The sequence below is a fragment of the Vigna umbellata genome, chromosome 4, assembly GCF_029865625.1.
Source record: "Vigna umbellata cultivar VRB3 chromosome 4, Vumbellata_1.0, whole genome shotgun sequence".
Lineage (NCBI taxonomy): Eukaryota > Viridiplantae > Streptophyta > Magnoliopsida > Fabales > Fabaceae > Vigna > Vigna umbellata.
In genome coordinates, this window is record NC_142168.1 from 18,364,780 (window position 1) to 18,386,739 (window position 21,960).

Sequence of the window (21,960 nt, forward strand, 5' to 3'; positions counted from 1 at the left end):
TCAATCGATCAATTGTTCAAATTAGGATTTAATATATGCAGAACTATGATTTTTAGATTATATCATTCTTTGAAATTTTGGACTGACGTATTTTATGTTTCTTGATTTTGTTTTCAGTATCTCAATTTGTTTTTCAACTTTCTTTTAATATTTTCAATCTCTAAATTCTTAATTTTAATTTAACCCTAAATATTTAAAAACAATTGAATATGTGTCTTTTGGGAATTGATCAAGATTATGCTTTATATTATAAAATATATAGAACCTTTTTTTTTTAATTTTTGGACTTTGCTACTAAATAAAATGTTTTGGAAATTTTAGAGGAATTCCTCTTCTAAATCATTGGAAAATGATACTTGAACAACCTCTTTTGACAACATTTAGACACGGGACACGTGTCTAAATGTGAGTGGTCCACGTGGAAAATGAAAAACCAAATGAAATCTGACGTGGAAAGGGGGCGGGCAGGGTTTTGAAGTTGGCGTTTCAAATTTCAAATTCATTTGGAAGATTGTAGAGAGAGAAGTGCGAACGTTGAGAGGGAGACTGTGACCTAGAGAGAGAGGCCGAGAGAGTTGGAGAAAGGGAGTTCGAGAGAGAGAGAGGTCCGACCGAGTGCTTGCCGGAGTGCCGCCGGACAACGTTGAAGGCCGTGTCGGAGCTATTCAACCCCTCCAGCCGGTTCCGATTCACGGCCGCCGCAGCTCCGACGTTGGCCAACGAAGCGAAGACGGCATCGTCTTCCGTCCAGTCCGGCCCAGCGAACTAGGGGCGCGTTCAAGGTCTCGCTTCGTCCCACCTGCTTCCGTCCCTGTCCCGGAGTGCCGCCGGAGCATCGCCGGAGTGTCGCCGGAGTGTGGACTGTTCGGTGGACCAAAAAGAGGGGTTTTCCGGGTTGTCAGTCCCACCCACACCTTTTTCTTCGTCTGTGTTCCAACCGCCACACCTCGTGTTCACTCAAGGTTCGTTTTTTTTTATTTCAGTGGAATGAAGGTTTAATACATGCATGATGTTGTTTGTGGATGGTTTTGGTTATGTATGAAATGTCTCCCAAGTGGATTTTGTTGTGTTACTGATTTGTATAGATGTTGTTTGGTTAATCTTACATTGTTGTTGTAATTTTGTTGGATTGGTAGTCATGGATTGCACAAAAGAAGAAGGTTACAAGAATGTAAGTATATTTAATATTATCAAAAGTTATAACTTTCTTTCAAAAGAGGGTATGATGGTTTTATTGTTTGAAAATGAATTGTAGTTGCGGTTGCGGGCATGGAGTGACACAAAACCGATAGTCGACCTTAATTCTATACTACGCCAAAGTGATAGGACACGTATCGACGAGACTCCATTCAAGTGGTGTCTTTATATGAATAGTCCAATTGACTTTTGCAGTCCTTTGTTCAAGGAAATGGTTAGACGTTGGGTTTGTCGCAACAAATGTATTGTTTTGAAGCAAACAATGGTACCATTTACAGTTGTCGATGTTTGCATGGGTTTAGGGTTGGGTGTTGGTGGTTTAGATGTAAATTTTGATGATAACTTTGATGCTGTTGTTTGTCATCAATTTTCGTCAAAGTCATTCACTCTAAAAGATGTCATACATAGGATAAAGTTCTTAATACAAAATAATGACATGGATGTTGATTGTGTTTGTCGTTTGTATATTTTAGTTTGTTTTATTGTTTTCTACTTTCCTAGACATTCAAAGGCAGTTAGTAACATGCCTTTTACAGTATTAGATAACATCGATAATTTGTACCAATATAATTGGGCAAAAGCTGTGCACACATTTGTGGTAAATAGTTTAGGAAATGCGTCAAGGATGATAAGGCAACGTGACATAAGGGACCTAGGTCTTAGTGGGAATGTTGCAGTGTTGCAGGTAAGAATTTTAAAATTTTATTACGTTTCATGTGGTCGTAATTTGTTTATTATATGACTATTGTTTTGGTTAATATTTGTTTTTTAGCTATGGGCGGTTGAACGTTTGGGTTTAGCGGACGGTGCACATGACATTGTCTTCCCGCGAATAATGAATTGGCCTTCGCTTAAGTTAAGGTCTAACAAAATAGAGGACTTGTTTAAACGGAAAGAGGTAAGTTAGGTGTTATTTTTATTTACATTTTTACGATATGTAGTACATGAATTGTGTTTTTTGTTATTTAATGATTAGTTATATAAGGATGTTTATAGATATGTTGGGAGTGGTTTTTGCGGGAGGAGGACCGTCGGAACTCAATCATTCGTGCGGCCCTTCATTTGGAAGAAGGGTCAATAGCGGAAGATGATGGAGATGAGTTAGGGTTAAGTTGGGAAGAAGTGGTCATGAAGAAAATTGAAGACAACCAAAGAAAAATGGTTGCAATGAATAAAGATTTAAGAACTTTGGCTACATTGGTAGGTGTTGGCAAGGAAAAAGCAGAGCAACCTTCTTTTTTTAACGGGGGTGGTAGATGTGGTGTTGATGTTCAACGTGATGATGGTCAAGGTGATGATGACAAAGGGAATGATGGTAAAGCAGATGATGGTGATGTTCATGGTCATGGTGGGGCACATGGGAAAGGCCAATGTTTTCAAACATTCAGGAATACTGATGTCGGTGGTTGTTTCGAAGGACAGAAGCAGGACGTTGAGGACGTTATGGATTTTGCACCTGTTGTATGCACTGTGGCACTACATCATGACAATGAGGATGGTAATTTATTGAATGTAAATTGAACACAGTTGTACAACTTGGTTATTCCGTTTAAGCTTCCTTGGAGGTATTGAATTTGACAATTTGACAATTATTAAATTTGATTCATTAATACTGTGATGATGAAACATGTTGACTTATGTCATATTTTTGTTTGAAGGGTTGTTTCTGAAATTTCCGGTCAAACATTTGCAGGTTGGCAACATGGTAATAATGAAATTTGGTGTGTTAATTTATGATTTAGTTTATATGTCATTTGAATTGTATAGTAGTAAGAAGTTCTTGGTTGTGTAGGGGATTTTGTTTGGCACATCAGTCTTCATGTTCTTTGAAAGAAGGAGTACTGGAGTAGTGAAAAGGATATGTTTTAGTCCATTATATGCGGTAGGTTAAAATAGTAGTTATTTTATGCTCTTAATATTCTATTAACATGAGAAATGAAAGCTAAATGTGTCACTTCCTTGCAGACCCATGTTTTAATTGACTCAAGAAAGAGAAAGAGTAATCGCAAAGTTTGGACATTGAATGACTACTGTAACTACTTCCAGTCTAATATCATCGGATTTGATGACATTGTTAATGCCGAATTTGTTAGTGCAATTACATTTCATTTAATTAATTTGGACAATATGTTTATGGTTATTCGTACTTGATGGTGTGATATTTTTTTTTGTTGTAGTTGTTTGTCCCAATTATCCATGACGGGCATTTGTGGTGCTACGCTGTGAAGATTCCATCATTGGAAATGTTTGCACTGGACTCTTTTGGGCACAAAAGAAAAGAACGACAAAAGATTGACAATGTCATTGTATGTATAGTAATTGATGTTTACTTTGTAATTACAAATTTATAAGGGAAGTATGTTGTTTCCAGGCACATAATCTTGCATTGCTTTTTGGACATTTGTTGAATTGTTCGGAAGACAAGAAACCATCATTGTAGGTACAACACTTGCACACTCCAATCCAACCAAACAAGTATGTTTGTAATGTTGATTTATGTAAATATAATATTTTATTGTATAATTGATATGTTAAATATCATACTTGCGTTGTTGGACTTGTTTTGTTGTAGATTTGATTGTGGAGTAATTATTTTGAAAATTATGGAGTTGTGGGATGACATTGACAAATATGAAAGAAACACAATGCCCAATTACACAACTGTAAGCTGTCAAAATTTCTATGTTGTGCATCTTTCATACAAATGTTGCATTCGATTCATGTTTTGTGCATTATTGTCTTTGCAGGAAGAACTACAACAAGTTAGGGAGCAATATGTTTGTCAATGGATTTTGGATGTGGACAATGTGCGGAGGAATCAAGTGTTGGAAGATTTAGGCATTTTGTAGAATGTTGGGGATTATTTATGAAAGAACACTTGTTGTTACATTTCATATTTATGTATTGGTTGCACATCCAATCTGATTTCAGAAATTGTTGAGAAATATATTTGGTAGTTAAAATTTAGTTTGTTGTAGTTAATTGACTTTGATGTGCAAAACATTTTATCCAAGTACCTAGTTGGCATGTCTGTGCAAAGCGTTATACCAAAGTACCCACTTATTTAGCCTTTGGTACCAGTTATGGTCCTGCACCTGGAGCGTTACCAATTGAGTTTGGAGTGGGACGAAATTGTTAATAAATTGACAAATAATTGTTTCGAAATTAATGACAAACACAACGAATGAGGGAGAAGACATTAGGCACCCCTGAATGAGTGTGGTGTACCAAGTTCGCATTTGTGTGGAAAAAGTTATACCTAAGTACCCACTTATTTAGCCTTTGGTACCAGTTCTTTTCCTACAGCTGGAGCGTTAGCAATTGAGCTTGGAGTGGAACGAATTTGTTAATACATTCCTAAAGAATTGTTTCCAAATTAATCACAAATACAACAAATGACCGAGAAGACATTAGGCATCCCTAAATGACTGTGGTGTATGAAGTTGGCCTTTCTGTGCAAAAAGTTATATCTAAGTACCCACTTATTTAGCCTTTGGTACCAGTTCTGGTGCTGCAGATGGAGCTTTAGCAATTGAGCTTGGAGTGGGACGAATTTGTTAATAAATTCAGAAATAATTGTTTCCAAATTAATGACAAACACAACGAATGAGGGAGAAGACATTAGGCACCCCTAAATGAGTGTGGTGTACCAAGTTCACATTTCTGTGGAAAAAGTTATACCTAAGTACCCACTTATTTAGCCTTTGATACCACTGGACATTCTTAAATAATTGTTTCGAAATGACTTACAAGTCCAACAAATTAGCCAAAATAAATTGTAACAGCATGAAGGAAAACAAAATTTCCATAAATGTTTATAAAGAAAACATTCGCATCAGGGATTAACAAGTTTCGTTAGTATGTCGTCTATTTTGTTGGATGTAGTGGGGTTTTGTGGGATGATTTGGACGGACGACTTGGTTGTTGGGTATGTTGTCGTTGCATACAGGCCTTGTAGATATGAATTGAGCTCAATTTGTTTCAGATGAACGATGTCGGATGGATCCAATAGGAAATGCTGAAACCAAAGCAAGGCTAGGTAAGGTGGGTGACAATGATGTTCAACGTAAATTATGGTTATTCTTTTCTTTGAATTGTCAATACTTAAACTTCATTGATATTAAAATAAGTGCATACAATACGTTACAAAACATAACTAATATTTATGTTAACTAATGATTAAAAAAAAACATAACGTAAATTTGTAAACGCTCATCAATCTTCCATGGGGTTTGTTGTTTTATTATTAGAGGCAGAAGGACAAGCCTTTTCAGATGGACCGGCATCTTTGTTTTTGTTGTTGTTTTGGGCACATGGGTAGGGTCGAATCACAGGTCTTGATGAAGCGTTAAGTAGTTCCTCAGTTGGAGGACCTATGTCAGCTTTGAAGACCTACACATTGGTTAAAATCAATTTTAATCACGTCGCCCTTACGTAAGTAACAAAATATTTAGGATTTAGTTATGAGTTCACGATATTACCTTGACAACGTTCCGGACGGTTATATTCAAATAATAAATCCTTCCAAAAGGACTCAATGCACCAACCTGTGCGTAAAGAGATGTATAACATTTTAAAGCAATGAATAAGTTAACGTCGTGCATGATTCTTAAAGCTTATTATTAGAAGTTGATGTTGGTTTACACTTTGCAATAATAACACAGCACCGACTCCTATATCCGGCCCAAACTCTGGATGCAGAAGGACTTTGTTGTGCACCGAAGCAGACAATGAGGTACTTTGATCCTGTTACCAAGGAATAATGAAAAAGTTAACATAGGACGCTTTGAACAAAGTTAACAATGTAGAGAGTGTGGCCGTTCAATCCTGTTAGTGATTGACCTTGACAACAATTTTCATGTTACCCAATCCATTTGGGTTGCACTCTTTAATAATGCATGTTACAAATGGAAGGACATGCATTGACTTAACGCGTTCTAGCTGGGTGACGTTGTTAATGTTGCCATCTTCTACAAGTCCTGCAAACAATATCATACTGTCGCAACCGGAATCGCGACGGGACGACGATCCAAAAAAGAAACGGGTTTTAAAAAGAGATTTGGAGTCGCCACCATAGTTTATTATGGAAAACTATGGAAAAACCTCAAAACGATAAAGCACGGTCCACGAAAACCAAAGATTGGGTTCGGGAGTCGGTTACGCGTGGGGAAGGTGCTAGCACCCCACAACGCCTGCCCTAAGGCAGTACCTTTAACTAAATACGCGAATTTGATGTGGGTTTCAAAATGTTTAACTATCCCTAAAATAAAAATAAAAATAAACAAAATAGATTTTTTAGTTTTTTGGGCCCGACAAGGATTGACCTTGCTCCTACGTATTGTCATTCAAAATGAGAAATCAGGGTTACGTAGTTCTAGCTTGAAAGACTGTTTGTTGTGTGAAACTAGATGTTTTTAATTTTTGAAGATTTTATGTTTTTAATATTTTCAAGAAAAAGAAGGTAATGAGTACTAGGCCGACGCGAACGGTCGCACGAGTATTCATACCTTTAAAATGATATTTAAATATTTTTAATTATTATTTTTTTAAAAGAGAGATAACGATATTAAGCACTAGGACGATGCGAACGATCACACGAGTACTCATACCGTTATCTACTTATTTAGGAAAACTTAAGAGTATTGAGTGCTAGGCTGATGCGGACGATCGCACGAGCACTCATACCCTCGTTTAATATTACATAAGAGAGAAAGGTATTGAACACTAGGACGATGCGAGCGATCACACGAGTGTTCAACCTTTAAAACATACTTTTGAAATTTTATTTCAGAAGAAGAAAAGGTTTTTAGCACAAGGACGACGCGAACGGTCACACGTGCGCTTAAACCTTTAAATATTTTGGTAATAATTTTTATAAGAAAGACGAAAAGGTTTTCTAGCACAAGGACGACGCGAGCGGTCACACGTGCGCTTAAACCTTTAAATATTTTTGTTTGATTTTTTTAACTTTTGTAAAAGAAAATGAAAAGATTTTCAGCACAAGGCCTACGCGAGCGGTCGCACGTGTGCTTAAACCTTTTCAAAATATTTTTATTTAATTTTTTAACTTTTGTAAAAGAAAAGGAAAAGATTTTCAGCACAAGGCCTACGCGAGCGGTCGCACGTGTGCTTAAACCTTTTCAAAATATTTTTATTAAAATTTCTTAACTTTTGTAAAAGAAAAGGAAAAGATTTTCAGCACAAGGCCTACGCGAGCGGTCGCACGTGTGCTTAAACCTTTTCAAAATATTTTATTAAAATTTCTTAACTTTTGTAAAAGAAAAGGAAAAGATTTTCAGCACAAGGCCTACGCGAGCGGTCGCACGTGTGCTTAAACCTTTTCAAAATATTTTTATTTAAACTATCAATATTGTATTATTAAATATATATTTTAAGATAAGTAAATGTCTAAAATAAATAAATAGAACAAAATAAAATAAGACAATAAAGAAAAATAAATAAACAAAAGAAATTGGAGAGGCTGAACGGACGCTGGGAAGAGATTCAGAATAACGAGCGTTCGTTAAGTAAAGAACGAACGTTCGTTGGGGAAGAGGACGAACGTCCACTGGGGAACATAACGGACGGACGTTTAGAAATGTGAGCTGAATGACGAGCGTTCGTCGAGAGATATGACGAACGGACATTGAGAACGAAGGCTCAATGACGAACGCTCGTTGAAGGCATGACGAACGGACGTTGAGAAATTGAGGCTGAGTAACGAGCGTTTATTGGTTCGGAAACGAACGCTCGTTCGTTTGGATAACGAGCGCTCTTCAGGGAAAAAAATTTGAACGAACGATCAAGAAGGCTTAAGGTAGCGAGCGTTCGCTCGTTTGGATAACGAGCGCTCGTTGGTGAGAAGATTTGAACGAACGGTCAAAAGGCTTAAGGTAGCGAGCGTTCGCTCGTTTGGATAACGAGCGTTCGTTTGTGGGGAAATGAACGAACGGTCAAAAGGCTTAAGGATAACGATCGTTCGCTCATTTGGCGAGAATGTTGAACGAACGGTCAAAAAGTCTTAAGGATAACGATCGTTCGCTCGTTTGGTGAGAATGTTGAACGAACAGTCAAAAAGGCTTAAGGTAACGAGCGTTCGCTCGTTTGTTTGGATAACGAGCGTTCGTTTGTGGGGAAATGAACGAACGGTCAAAAGGCTTAAGGATAACGAGCGTTCGCTCATTTGGCGAGAATGTTGAACGAACGGTCAAAAAGTCTTAAGGTAACGAGCGTTCGCTCGTTTGGATAACGAGCGCTCGTTTGTTTGGATAACGAGCGTTCGTTTGTGGGGAAATGAACGAACGGTCAAAAGGCTTAAGGATAACGAGCGTTCGCTCGTTTGGATAACGAGCGCTCGTTTGTTTGGAAATGGCGAACGAACGCCAAATAACGAGCGCTCCAAAAGAGGCCCAATGTACCAGACGTACACCCATTTCTGGGCTTGGCCCAGTCCAAAGCTTTCTAACCTAGAATTTTCTAGGGGTTCAGGAGGTTCATCCTCATTCCCCAACTCGCGTATTCTCTGACCCAAGATCCCAAGCTCTGCACCCCGAACTCAACACCACCTCTGCCATGGCCGACCACCATCACCTCAAACAGAACGCGCCTTGGCCTCGCCGGCGACCCCTTCGCACCACCAGAACCACCGTCAGCCAAAACACCATCGTCTCCACTTCTCTCTCTTCGAAAACCAGCGATTCTCAGGGATGGTTTTCCTCCGTCTTCATCTCCGATCCACTCGTGTCATCATCACCCATTAACATCCACTTTTACTATCCATGACAAACACAAACACTGCCACAATAAGGCTCCCCGTGCCCATCTTCGTCTACCTCCTCAGTCACCTCCACGGCCACTAAATTCCTTCTCAACAGCTACAGGCCGCCGGGACTTAACGCCCTCGCGCCACTAATCCTCACCGGTGCCACCAACGCCACTCTTCTTCTTCCCCATTCGAGTATTTTCTCAACTGCCAAATGCCCCCCGCAGCACCATTTTTCCCCTCTGCCTCCCTTAATTTTTATTGTTTTCTGATTGGTTTAATGTTGATTGATAACTATGAGTGTGTAGTGTGCATATGAGCATGAGTGGGATAGATCATTCTGTGACAATGGTATATGGGCTGGCGAGACAGGGGTGCATGAAGTTTATGCAGTAAGCATACATGATGAATGTGGATGCACAGGTGAAACAGAGACTTACCTGTAGTTATGGCCGCCGCTATCGCTCTGTATCCGGTGACTTTCTCTAGCTTTTCGTCTTCTCTGCCTGTACCAATGGTGAGTCTGAATGATGATTCCCCAATGATCGTCCTCGTGTGCCCTTTTTCCTTTTTTTCTCTCTCTCCGATCCAACCAAATCCCCCCCTCCAAAATCTTGAAAATATTCTCTTGTAACCACCTGGTCTCCTCTGCTGAGACACGTCTCCTATCCCATTTCCCACGTTTTCTCCCTTTTTTCTATTTTTTTACTTTTTCCAATTTTATTTTATTTATTTTTTACTTTATTTTTAATTTTAATTTTATTTTTCAATTTTTTTAATTATTTTGATTAATTAACACTATTAAAACAAATTGAAAATAAGAAATAAAATAGAAAAAATTAAAAGCAAAAAAACTAAATACATAAAAATAGAATAAAACAAAAAGGTAAATAAAAATAAAATAAAAACCCATAAAAACACATTTTTTCAACCCGGACAAAATTGGGTGTTGACAGCTGCCCCTCTTTACTTAGATATTACTAAATAATATGAAAATTTAATCTTTTCGTATTATTTAAGTAAAGCTAAGTAAAGATAAAGACACTAATTTTGTCCGGGTTTCAATCCTGAAAGAAAACGAACAAAACAATTCAAGTCACGGTGCCAAATGACCAATGTCAAGTAATAACAAAATAAAACCTGGATTTGACCATTGCCTCGCAGAGGGCCAAACTCACAGAACAGAAATTTAAATCCGACCATTGCCTCGCAGAGGGTCGATAACAGAAAATTAAAACCTGGATTTGACCATTGCCTCGCAGAGGGCCAAACTCACAGAACAGAAATTTAAATTCGACCATTGCCATGCAGAGGGTCGATAACAGAAAATTAAAACCTGGATTTGACCATTGCCTCGCAGAGGGCCAAACTCACAGAACAGAAATTTAAATCCGACCATTGCCATGCAGAGGGCGATAACAGAAAATTAAAACCTGGATTTGACCATTGCCTCGCAGAGGGCCAAACTCACAGAACATAAATAAATCCGACCATTGCCATGCAGAGGGTCGATAACAGAAAATTAAAACCTGGATTTGACCATTGCCTCGCAGAGGGCCAAACTCACAGAACAGAAATTTAAACCGACCATTGCCATGCAGAGGGTCGATAACAGAAAATTAAAACCTGGATTTGACCATTGCCTCGCAGAGGGCCAAACTCACAGAACAGAAATTTAAATCCGACCATTGCCATGCAGAGGGTCGATAACAGAAAATTAAAACTGGATTTGACCATTGCCTCGCAGAGGGCCAAACTCACAGAACAGAAATTTAAACCCGACCATTGCCATGCAGAGGGTCGATAACAGAAAATTAAAACCTGGATTTGACCATTGCCTCGCAGAGGGCCAAACTCACAGAACAGAAATTTAAACCCGACCATTGCCATGCAGAGGGTCGATAACAGAAAATTAAAACCTGGATTTGACCATTGCCTCGCAGAGGGCCAAACTCACAGAACAGAAATTTAAACCCGACCATTGCCATGCAGAGGGTCGATAACAGAAAATTAAAACCTGATTTGTAACTTTGAAAAGTTGATAAATGCCGAGTAAAACATGAAGATTTTGCAAACAATTCTCCTCGCTTCCTCTAAGATGATGATGTCATGATGATGCATGGATGCATGACACATGAGACTTTCATTTTGTTCTTTTCTTTTGTTCTCGCTTTTCATCATTTTTTTTTTTTTTTTTTTTTTTTTTTTTTTGAAAATTCCATGCTTGGAATCCATTGTTAATATTGTCATCAAACACAATGTACGTTCAAACGCATTCCTAAAAACAACGTTGATAGGTATAGAACCCTTTATGAGCAGGAAGAAAGTGTAACCCTGAGTTAAAATTCTTTTTATCGCTTTTTGCAATCCAAATTAACTTGAACCCTGTAGAATGTGGAAGAATGGTTATGAAAATCAAATGAATAATGATTAACGCATGTGTGTCCCTCCTTTGGGGAAAAGTGTATTAACATGTTGTGTCCCATACTGCCCCAGTTTTGCACAATGGAAAAGTGAAAAGATTTGGGTATGAAGGATTCCCCCAAATTGGATGATCTTCGATTGACAGGGAGACCTCTTTTTTTTTTTTTTTTTTTTTTTTTTTTTTTTTTTTTTTTTTTGAAAATAACACTGAATTGTGTCGTTCACCACATTATTCTGTTTCAAAGTTAAATTCGTGAGAAAGATTAAGACCAACAGTCTTCAGTCAGTGTGGACTTTTATTGGCTTGTACCGTGGCTAAAGGTCAAAGGGTTTTGAAAGAAAGGATAACAAAGGCCCAAATAAGTGTTTGACGGTTAAAGTCTTTAGACAAGAATCATTTGCAAGGTGCCCAGTCAACTGTCTTTAGGGATTTGAACTTCAAGCATATTTATGTTGTTTTTTCTTTTTTCCCTTTGGATCATTCTTTTCGTTGCCCCTGTTGTGGTCCTTTTATGATACTTTCCTTTTTCATTCATTTTTTTCAACTTTGGATGCTTATGATGTACCCTTTCAAATTGATGTCGACATGCTAATGATTCTTGTATAGGGTGATGAAAACAATTACGAATTTTGGCTCAAAAGGGGTGCAATTGAATGAACTGCTTTTGACGATTGGATAATGAAAAATGGCCACACGTCACTCCGAATCTTGTTTGTCTGACTTTCTCTTGAATTTAAACCTGAAACGAAACTATGTAGTGCTCGACACATCAACTTCATTTTTCCCTTTTTTTCTTTTTTTTTTCCTTTCTTTCTCCTTCTTTCTTTTCTTTTTTTTTTTTTTTTTTTTATATATCTCCCTAATCAACGGATTATCGGTGATATGTAACATGATGAAAACTGCCCCAATATTAGGCATATGGCGAAATCCTTCGTCTTGTGAGAAACGAAAAAGTTAGGGTTCAAGTAATGTGAATGCAGATGCTTTATCAAGAAAAGAACACCGGTTACACCCAAAACCTTGAATCAGGGAAGTATTCACCAACGGTATTTTTCAAAACTGTTTTCGAAAATACTATGTCTTTGACAACTTTATTAACAACAAACTCAACATGTAACCCCTTTTTTTTTTTTTTTTTTTTTTTTTTTTTTTTTTTTTTTTTTCGACATCCTCCAGGACCGAGCTCGCCAACCTGATATACCTGTGATGCTTTTATCAACACGCGTTTACTTATTTTCATTTTCATTTTCACTTGACTACTTAACAGCTCAGCGTGACATGCAATATTTCAGATGGAATGCAAACAACCAAAATATGAATGAAATCATGTGAAATTTATTTATGAATAAAACACAGAGTACAATAAGCGTTAAGATAATATCAACATCCCTTTAATAGCAACCACTATCACGGAATCATCATGCGTAAAACTTTTTTACTGCATCAGAATTAACTGGCAATGGTAACTCCTCTCCGTCCATTCTGTGAGAATTAGTGCCCCACCAGAAAATGCTTTCTTCACTACAAATGGCCCTTCATAATTTGGAGTCCATTTGCCTCTATGATCCTTTTGTATAGGTAGGATCTTCTTCAACACCAGCTCACCTTCATGAAATTCTCTTGGATGTACCTTTTTGTCAAATGCCTTCTTCATTCTTCTTTGGTACAATTGTCCATGGCATACTGCTGTTATCTTTTTCATCGATGAGATTGAGCTGGTCGAAACGAGCTTGAACCCACTCAGCCTCTTCTAATTGGGTTTCCATTAAAACTCGTAAGGACGGAATTTCCACTTCAAACGGAAGTACTGCTCCATTCCATATACAAGCGAGAAAGGCGTTGCCCCAGTCGATGTTCGTACCGAAGTGCGATAACCATGTAAAGCAAAAGGAAGCATTTCATGCCAATCCTTATATGTGACCACCATTTTCTGCACAATCTTCTTGATATTTTTGTTAGCAGCCTCTACTGCCCCATTCATCTTTGGACGATAAGGAGAAGAATTAAGATGATGAATTTTGAACTCCTCACATAACTCTGTCATCATCTGGTTGTTCAAGTTAGTGGCATTATCAGTGATGATCCTGTTAGGGAGCCCGTATCTGCAAATCAACTCCCTTTTTATGAACTTGGTCACCACCTTTCTAGTCACATTAGCATAAGAAGCAGCCTCAACCCACTTGGTGAAGTAGTCGATCGCGACTAATATGAAACGGTGTCCATTTGACGCCTTTGGCTCTATAGCTCCGATGACATCTATTCCCCACATCGAAAAGGGCCATGGTGCAGACAACACGTTCAAGGTCGTGGGTGGAACATTGATATTACTTGCGTATACCTGGCATTTCTCACACTTTCTCACATGTGTACACAATCATTTTCCATAGTCAACCAAAAATACCCCGCTCTCAGTATCTTCCTGGCCATTGAGTGCCCATTCATGTGCGTGCCAAATGTACCCTCGTGTACTTCTTTTAGTATCAGGTCGGCTTCTTTTGCATCTACGCATCTAAGGAGAACCATGTCATGATTCCTCTTATATAGAATATCCCCACTCAAAATGAAACTGCCAACCAACCTCCTTAACGCCCTTTTGTCGTTTTCTGATGCCTTCTCTGGATATTCTCGGGTCCTAAGATAATGCTTGATATCAAAGTACCAAGGTTTACCATCTACCTCCTCTTCGATGAAATGACAATACACTGGCTTTGCATGACTCTTCATTTCAATCATTGGCAATTCTGCATCTTGATCAACTTCAAACATCGATGACAAGGTAGCCAATGCGTCTGCTAATTGATTATCTTCTCGCGGTATATGATTAAACGTGATGGAATCGAAATACTCAATTAATCCCCTGATGTAAGCTTGGTATGGAATTAATTTTGTATCCCTGGTTTCCCATTCTCCCTTCAATTGATGGATGACCAAAGCTGAATCTCCATATACATCCAGAATTTTTGCTTTAGACTCTATTGCTGCTCGAATACCCATTGCACAGGCTTCATATTCTGCGATATTATTCGTGCAATTAAAACACAACCTTGCCGTCATTGGGATGTATTGATTCTTAGGAGAGATAAGCACTGCCCCTATTCCATGCCCCATTACATTCGATGCCCCATCGAATAATACAGTCCAGGCTTTTTCATTTTTGTCCTCTTTGTTCTCAGCAAATAAAGCCATGATATCTTCATCAGGAAACTCAGGTTGCATTGGCTGATAATCACTAATGGGTTGATGGGCTAAAAATTCTGCTAAAGCACTACCCTTGATGGATTTCTGAGTAACATATACAATGTCGTACTCCGATAGTAGCATCTGCCATCGAGCTATTCTTCCAGTGAGAGCGGGCTTTTCGAAAATATACTTGATAGGATCCATTTTAGATATCAACCAAGTGGAGTGACTCAACATGTATTGCCTTAAACGATGAGCAGCCCACGCCAGTGCACAACAAGTTCGTTCTAACGACGAATATCGTTGTTCGCAATCTGTGAATCTCTTGCTCAAGTAATATATGGCATGCTCTCTTTTCCCGTCTTCATCATGCTGACCCAATACACAACCCATTGAATTGTCCAATACGGTCAAGTACAAAATGAGCGGTCTTCCTGGCATAGGTGGACGCAATACAGGAGGGTCCTGCAAGTATTGTTTGATCTTTTCGAAAGCAACTTGACAATCTTCATTCCAGACTACAGCCTGATTTTTCCGTAGCAACCTGAACATTGGTTCACAAGTAGCAGTTAATTGAGAGATGAACCTAGCAATGTAGTTCAGCCTTCCCAGAAAACCTCGAACCTCCTTTTCTGTTCTGGGCGCAGACATTTCCGTTATCGCTCTCACTTTGTCAGGATCGACTTCTATCCCTCTTTGACTGACAATAAAGCCCAACAATTTTCCAGACTTTACTCCAAACGTGCATTTGGCAGGATTCAACCTGAGTTTGTACTTTCTCAGTCTCTCAAATAATTTCCTTAGATTGAAAATATGCTCTTCTTCTGATTCCGACTTTGCAATCATGTCATCCACATAGACTTCAATTTCCTTATGCATCATATCATGAAAGAGCGTCACCATTGCCCTTTGGTACGTTGCCCCAGCATTCTTGAGTCCGAAAGACATCACTTTATAACATAATGTTCCCCATAACGTGATAAAGGTCGTTTTTTCCATATCTTCCGGTGCCATTTTAATTTGATTATATCCCGAGAATCCGTCCATGAACGAAAACAACGAAAATTTGGCCGTATTATCAACCAGAGTATCGATGTGTGGTAATGGGAAGTTATCTTTCGGACTTGCACGATTCAAATCACGATAATCAACATACATTCGAACCTTCCCATCCTTCTTAGGCACTGGTACAACATTCGCCACCCATTGTGGGTATCTTGCCACAGCCAAAAATCCTGCGTCAAATTGCTTTTGGACCTCTTCTTTAATTTTTAGGGACATTTCCGGCTTCATTCTTCTCAGTTTTTGCTTGACTGGAGGGCATTCCGGCTTGAGTGGGAGTCTATGCTGCACAATATCGGTATCTAGACCCGGCATGTCATTGTAAGACCACGCAAACACATCTTTAAACTCCTTCAACAGGACACGCAATCTTTCCCTCACCTCCGTTTTCATACTAGTACCGATTTTCACCTCCTTTATCTCATCCTTCTCTCCCAAGTTGAGTATTTCAATCTCCTCCTGATGGGGTTTTATTTCCTTAGATTCTTGTTCCACTAATCTCAACAATTCCGGAGAGGGTTCCACATCATCTTCGAAATCATCTTCCGTATTATTGATAGGGTGCTCAAAATTAGGAACATTGATATCGTTATTTTCAAAACAATCATTGTCACATCTGCATCATTTAAATTTATGAAAAAGTATAAATAAATAAGATAAACAAAGAAAAATGCCAAATGATGATGAAATGCAACTTTATTGTCACGCTGAGTGAAAAGTAAAAAGAATCAATCCGCAAAGATTTAGTTCTAAAGCCCCAATCGAAACTATGAGCTTAATTAAAACTATTACATTTTGTTCACATTAAGCATCACAGGTAAATCAAGTGTTTCCCAATTGTTGAGTTGAGTATCAGGGGAGCAAGCCCACACAAAGCTCAAACTTTGAGGCCCTTCTTCATCCTCCACAGCTGCTATTTGGTCAGCATTGATCCACCCAGCACTGCGGAAGCTTTCCTTGATGTCAACAATGTGAATTTTGCTCTCTTTGGGCCCTCGTCTTTCTGCACGGGCCAAACTGCGCTCTTTTCTTTCTTCAATCATCCTTTTCCGGTCTTCCTTGGTAGGTTTGTACCCCAAGCCATATCTGTTCTTGTTTTCAACGATTTCCAGAGGAAATGCTCGCCCCTGCCGATATTTGCCCAAACCTTCGCCATATACATAGCCCTCTTTTAGCATAATCTTGGCCATCATAATAGAAGCACATGATAGACGAGGATTTATTGGAAACGGTTCCACACAAGTATTTCCCACGATTTCCAACGATTGGAAGGCTGTTTCGAGAGCTTCTTCAGCCGCCTCGATGTAGCGTGTGGATGAGGGCCCACTCACAAGAAGATCTTCTTCTCCTGATACTATCACCAGCTTATCTCCCATCACATACTTCAACTTCTGGTGTAGTGTAGAAGGTACAACTCCAGCCGAATGGATCCATGGGCGTCCCAGCAGACAACTATAAGCTGGCAGAATATCCATAACTTGAAATGTTATTTGAAAGACACTCGGGCCAACTTGTATTGGCAATTCCACTTCTCCCATCACTTCTCGTTTGCTACCATCAAACGCCCTCACAATCATTGAACTAGGCCTCATATGCATTCCTTCGCAAGGTAGCTTTTCCAGAGTTGCTTTCGGCATGACGTTCAAAGAGGACCCATTATCCACTAAAACACGCGCAATAACATGATCCAGGCATTTCACAGAGACGTGAAGAGCCTTGTTATGCCCTCTTCCCTCAGCTGGTATCTCTTCATCCGTAAAAGTGAGATAATTATTAGCAACAATATTGCCAACAATACCCTCGAATTTATTCAACGAAATACCTTGCTCAACGTGGGCCTCACTGAGTATCTTCATTAGCAACTTTCTGTGTGATGCCGAATGCATGAGCAGGTCCAACAAGGATATACGAGCAGGCATACGGTTTAACTGCTCCACCACCTTATACTCACTTTGTTGTATGAATTTTAAAAATTCACAAGCCTCCTCTTCAGAAACTTCTCTCCTCTCTTCCTTGTCGGGGATCTCCTCTGTCTGTGCACCCTTCCCCTTTAAGAATTCTTTTGCTTTCACGGCCATCGTTGTTTCTTTATCATTAACTCTTTCTCGTGCCAACTCTGGGGATGTGAAAATTCGACCACTCCTAGTCATTCCACCTATCCCCGATATGTTTTTGACAGCCGGGTCAACGCTTTGTTCTTCGCTTGACGTATGCGTCCCATACCTCCATGGGACAGCTTTTTCGTTCTTGTAAGGAAAAGGAGCTGGTACATGGATAATAACGGGCGACCTTCCTTGAGTTGGTGGAATAGAAGTAGTCTTAGTGAAACGAATCACTAATGGTTCTGGTAAAATCATACCGGATTCATCACCAGTCTGTGCAAATACCTCTCCTTCCTCATTCTTGTAACATACCTGCATCAGACCACGATCTAGCAGGTCTTGCAAAATTTCTTCAAACTCCACACACTCCTCAATAGAGTGCTCCGTATCTGGGTGGAACACGCATGCCCTACCCTCATCATAATCACCCTTCAGGATACCCACTTTCAGCAATGCTTCCAAAATAAACCTCCTAGAGCTCTTGACTTCTTTCACATTTCTCACCAGCTCATGTTCTTTCACTTCGACAGCATTCGTCGAAGCACTTCCATGCCCAGATAAAGGATTGGCCTCGATACTAGGCTTATCCTCCTGGAACTTTAACCACCCGGAATCAATTAAAGTCTGCACTTTATGTTTGAAAGCAAGACACCTCTCAATGGAATGACCAGCGGCCCCTCCATGATAACTACACTTTGCCTCTGCATCATAGCCTCTTGGGTACGGAGGCTGCAAAGGCTTCAGGGGACAAACGACCACCAGACCTTGTTTGATAAGATGAGGCAATAATTCCGTATAAGTGGTAGGAATTGGGGTACAATTAACATAATTTCTCTCTTGGTTCCTTCTTGGATAAGTATTTGGACCCGCATTCACATTGGAACCTACGTTTGCCCCTCCTCTCCAATTATTCGTCGGAATGTATTGTGGTTGATAGTACCCTGGTTGTTGTTGAGGCCTAATTTGATGACCAAATGACGCGTTAGCTGCATGTGGATGTTGACCCCAGTATGGTCGATAATTATGAGTGGGAGCCTGACCTCTCCACACGGGGGTTGCAGATGTTGCATGCACATCTCCCTCCTTTCTTTTCCCTGAGTTGAAATTGGTTTTTTTGGAGTTTGCACCCGCCGACGAGCCATATGCAATCTTCCCATTTTTCAACCCGATCTCTATCCGCTCGCCTATCACAATGATATCGGCAAAATTTGAAGATACATTTCCCACCATATGTTCATAAAATGGTGGTTGGAGTGTATTTACAAACATTGCCACCATTTCCCTATCATACAAAGGTGGCTCAACTTGTGCAGCCAATTCCCTCCACCGCTGAGCATACTCCTTAAAACTTTCGTTGTCTTTCTTCGACATGTTCTGCAGCTGTAAACGATCTGGCGCAACATGTGTATTGTATATGTACTGTTTCACGAATGCATCAGCCAAGTCCGCCCAACAACGAATTCGAGTAGGCTCCAAATGGGTATACCAGTTTAACGCCACTCCAGCCAAACTATCTTGAAAAACATGGATGAGCAGCTGCTCATCATAAGCATATGCAGCCATCTTTCTGCAAAACATGGTCAGATGGCTCTTTGGACATGTATTTCCCTTATACTTCTCAAAATCTGGTGCCTTGAACTTATGTGGTATTTTGACGCCAGGAACCAAACTCAATCTAGAAACATCCCCAAATCCATAACTCTCATACCCCTCCACAGCCCTCAATCTTGCCTCTAAGCTCTCCAGTTTATCCTTCGCCCCATCAACATTACTAGTTACCCCCTGAAACGAAGTATATGGTGCAGCCCTGGTAGAAAAACCCTCTCCGGCAATCACAGGTGGCACCGGGGTTACTCGTATTCCATCAGTCATGCTTGCATGCATCCCTTCATTTATCATAGGTGCAGACATTACAACAGGCCCCGGAGTACTGATTGGCGGTAGGTTAGCAGTGGTAGGGAAAGAGAATGACGTCTGCTCCCCTTCTGTGTATTCTCCCACAGGTGGGGTATAACCTGGGGGTTATCCATACATTGGGAACGAAACAGATTGGCTCCCAGCATTGAACATCGGAGGGTAATATTGAGCACTTCCCTCAACTTGCGCAGACGTCGCCCCTCCCGTAGTCTTCAGGGCCTCGAGAGCCGCCAAAATCTGGGCCATTTGATCCTTCAACTGGCTGACATCGGCCTTAATAGATTCGTGTGACTGCTCCTAATTCTCCATGACCTTCGAATTAGCTCTGGTCCTGTACGGATGTCTTGGAAAACTTGCCGTTGTTCTCTCACTTGTACTGTTCTTATTTTTTTATTAAATTAAATTAGATAAGGATGAAAAATGCAGAAAGAAAACATGATGCATGCTAATGATAAGTGGAAATCACAGGATAACGATGACAATACTGATGGAAAATTAACACAAGCCGATACCAAACAAACATCCCCCATCTTTCATCTCAAGAAAATTTGATCCATTACATCGTCTAAGGAACAAAACACATAATTCTGATGTACATCAATCCCGCGCCCGGGCAATGAAAGATTTCATCTCTCCCACCAACCATTTACAATGATTAATAAACAATTCTATTTCCGCTGGTGAATTACAAAAATGAGTGCTTGCTTCAGCATTCGACACCATCCTGGGGATGTCTTCAATTGCCCCGTTTGCCAAAGCAGCTAACTGAGAGAATCTTTCCTTCCAGCGCTTTACAGCCATTTCTTGCTCTGCGATGTGCTCTTCCATTTGCTTTATCAAGGCCTGATGCCTTTCTTCAAATTCTATCGACCTCCATCGCTCCTCCTGTTCTTCGATATATTCCTCCATTTGTCTTATCAGAGTTTGATGTTCTTTTTCTGCTTCCATTAGCTTCCAACGCTCCCGATTCATATCCGCCTCAAACGACATGGCCATCTCTTTCATTTCATGCCCCGCTTTTTCTATCTGAATCTGCGCTTCTCTTAATCTCTTCAGGGCTTCTCGCTTATCTCTTTTGGCTTCTTCGTAGAGGTGCTTCCACTCCTTTCCCTCTTCTAAAGCCACCTTCTTCTCAGTTACCCTCATGGATAATTCCTTACTCGCGGCCGCTAGATCCTGTTTCACTCGAAATGTATAGTCCCTCTCAGCCTTCTGGCTTTTGACAAGGTTTTCATAAGCCCGCGACTTTTCTTCATTATCATTTTTCATATCCACAAGATCATTACGCGCCCTTTGTAATTCGTTTTCCAACCTAGCATTCCTTATTTTCAATTTCTCCATCTCAGCTCTTAATTGTTGCACCTCTTCACTTTCTGGAGCTTGGGATGGTCCTTCACTAGCTGATTGATCCTTGATTGGCTTGAAAGGTAGCTTGACTACTTTCACTCTCTCCAGAATCCAGGTGTGATAACTAACCCTGCTATCCACTACTCCATCCCTTAAGTCCTTCTCTGCTTGAACAACGTTTTCCCAGGCGCTTTTAACCTTTCTTAACAGTTCGATGAAATGCCCGTCTTCGTAATAAATGAATAGGGTAGCAAGGTAATCTGATGAAGGTGCCCCTTTCATGGGATGCCCAAATTGTCTTTGCACCAAAAGGGGGTTGTAATTAATACAGTACCGGGCACCTATGAGAGGCACGTTAGGAAAACTACCACAATGCTGGATAGCCAGTTTATTTCTGAGCCAAGGAAGGCGCCATTTTATACTTCTTTCACTCAAGCCAGCAAGGAATCGAGCCCAATCATTTCCTCCTTTACCTTTAAGCCCTTGGTGTGACAAAGTCTCCGATAGACTCTTGACGTCGAACATCTCCTTAAACACGCGAGTTGTCATCCATGTATACAACGCCGGTAAGCAACAAAGAATCTTCTTTCCCTTTCTCTCATGGCAAAAACTCAAAGTCCCATAAACATCCGCAAGAACTGCTGTTACAGGATTCTCTGATCTAGTTTTACTCGCCACGAAGACGTCTATCGCAGAATAATCCACGAATTCTTCTATTTTGGGAAACAAGACAATGCCATATATGGTGAGGGCTAATACATCCATGAAAGTTTCCCAATCCTCTTTATCAGCCAGGTGATGTAAATACTGCTCTAGATATCCCTGTGATAACCCATGCACTTGATTCCTCATCATCATCCTGTCTTCAAGCTCCTTGGGATGTAATTTCATGATGGTAGCAATAGTGGGTATAGAGGCATGATGCTCTAAATGTTGATAGGGAGTGGTGCCCTCCAATGGTAAACCCA

At 40.0% G+C, this 21,960-nt stretch overlaps 3 protein-coding genes across 3 annotated transcripts; 1 reads left to right on the forward strand and 2 right to left on the reverse strand.

Moving 5' to 3' along the window:
- The first annotated feature begins 1,459 nt into the window (after nucleotides 1-1,459).
- LOC148199421 (uncharacterized) lies at nucleotides 1,460-4,046 on the forward strand. Its single transcript, XM_088112657.1, has 10 exons — nucleotides 1,460-1,611; nucleotides 1,699-1,882; nucleotides 1,970-2,095; nucleotides 2,194-2,709; nucleotides 2,891-2,902; nucleotides 2,990-3,079; nucleotides 3,163-3,285; nucleotides 3,375-3,442; nucleotides 3,770-3,860; nucleotides 3,945-4,046. Exons 1-10 carry the CDS (start codon nucleotides 1,460-1,462, stop codon nucleotides 4,044-4,046), a joined length of 1,464 nt encoding a protein of 487 aa, XP_087968783.1.
- Nucleotides 4,047-5,412: 1,366 nt separating this feature from the next.
- LOC148199422 (uncharacterized) lies at nucleotides 5,413-15,845 on the reverse strand. The gene is made up of 7 exons (XM_088112658.1): nucleotides 15,721-15,845; nucleotides 13,844-15,264; nucleotides 9,400-9,465; nucleotides 8,725-8,918; nucleotides 5,842-5,943; nucleotides 5,679-5,744; nucleotides 5,413-5,589 (listed from the first exon to the last, which is right to left on the reverse strand). Exons 1-7 carry the CDS (start codon nucleotides 15,843-15,845, stop codon nucleotides 5,413-5,415), a joined length of 2,151 nt encoding a protein of 716 aa, XP_087968784.1.
- A 560-nt stretch (nucleotides 15,846-16,405) lies between these two features.
- LOC148199423 (uncharacterized) lies at nucleotides 16,406-19,639 on the reverse strand. The gene is made up of 3 exons (XM_088112659.1): nucleotides 19,460-19,639; nucleotides 16,499-18,457; nucleotides 16,406-16,411 (listed from the first exon to the last, which is right to left on the reverse strand). The coding sequence occupies exons 1-3, from the start codon at nucleotides 19,637-19,639 to the stop codon at nucleotides 16,406-16,408; spliced, it is 2,145 nt and encodes a 714-aa protein (XP_087968785.1).
- Between the last annotated feature and the right edge of the window lie 2,321 nt (nucleotides 19,640-21,960).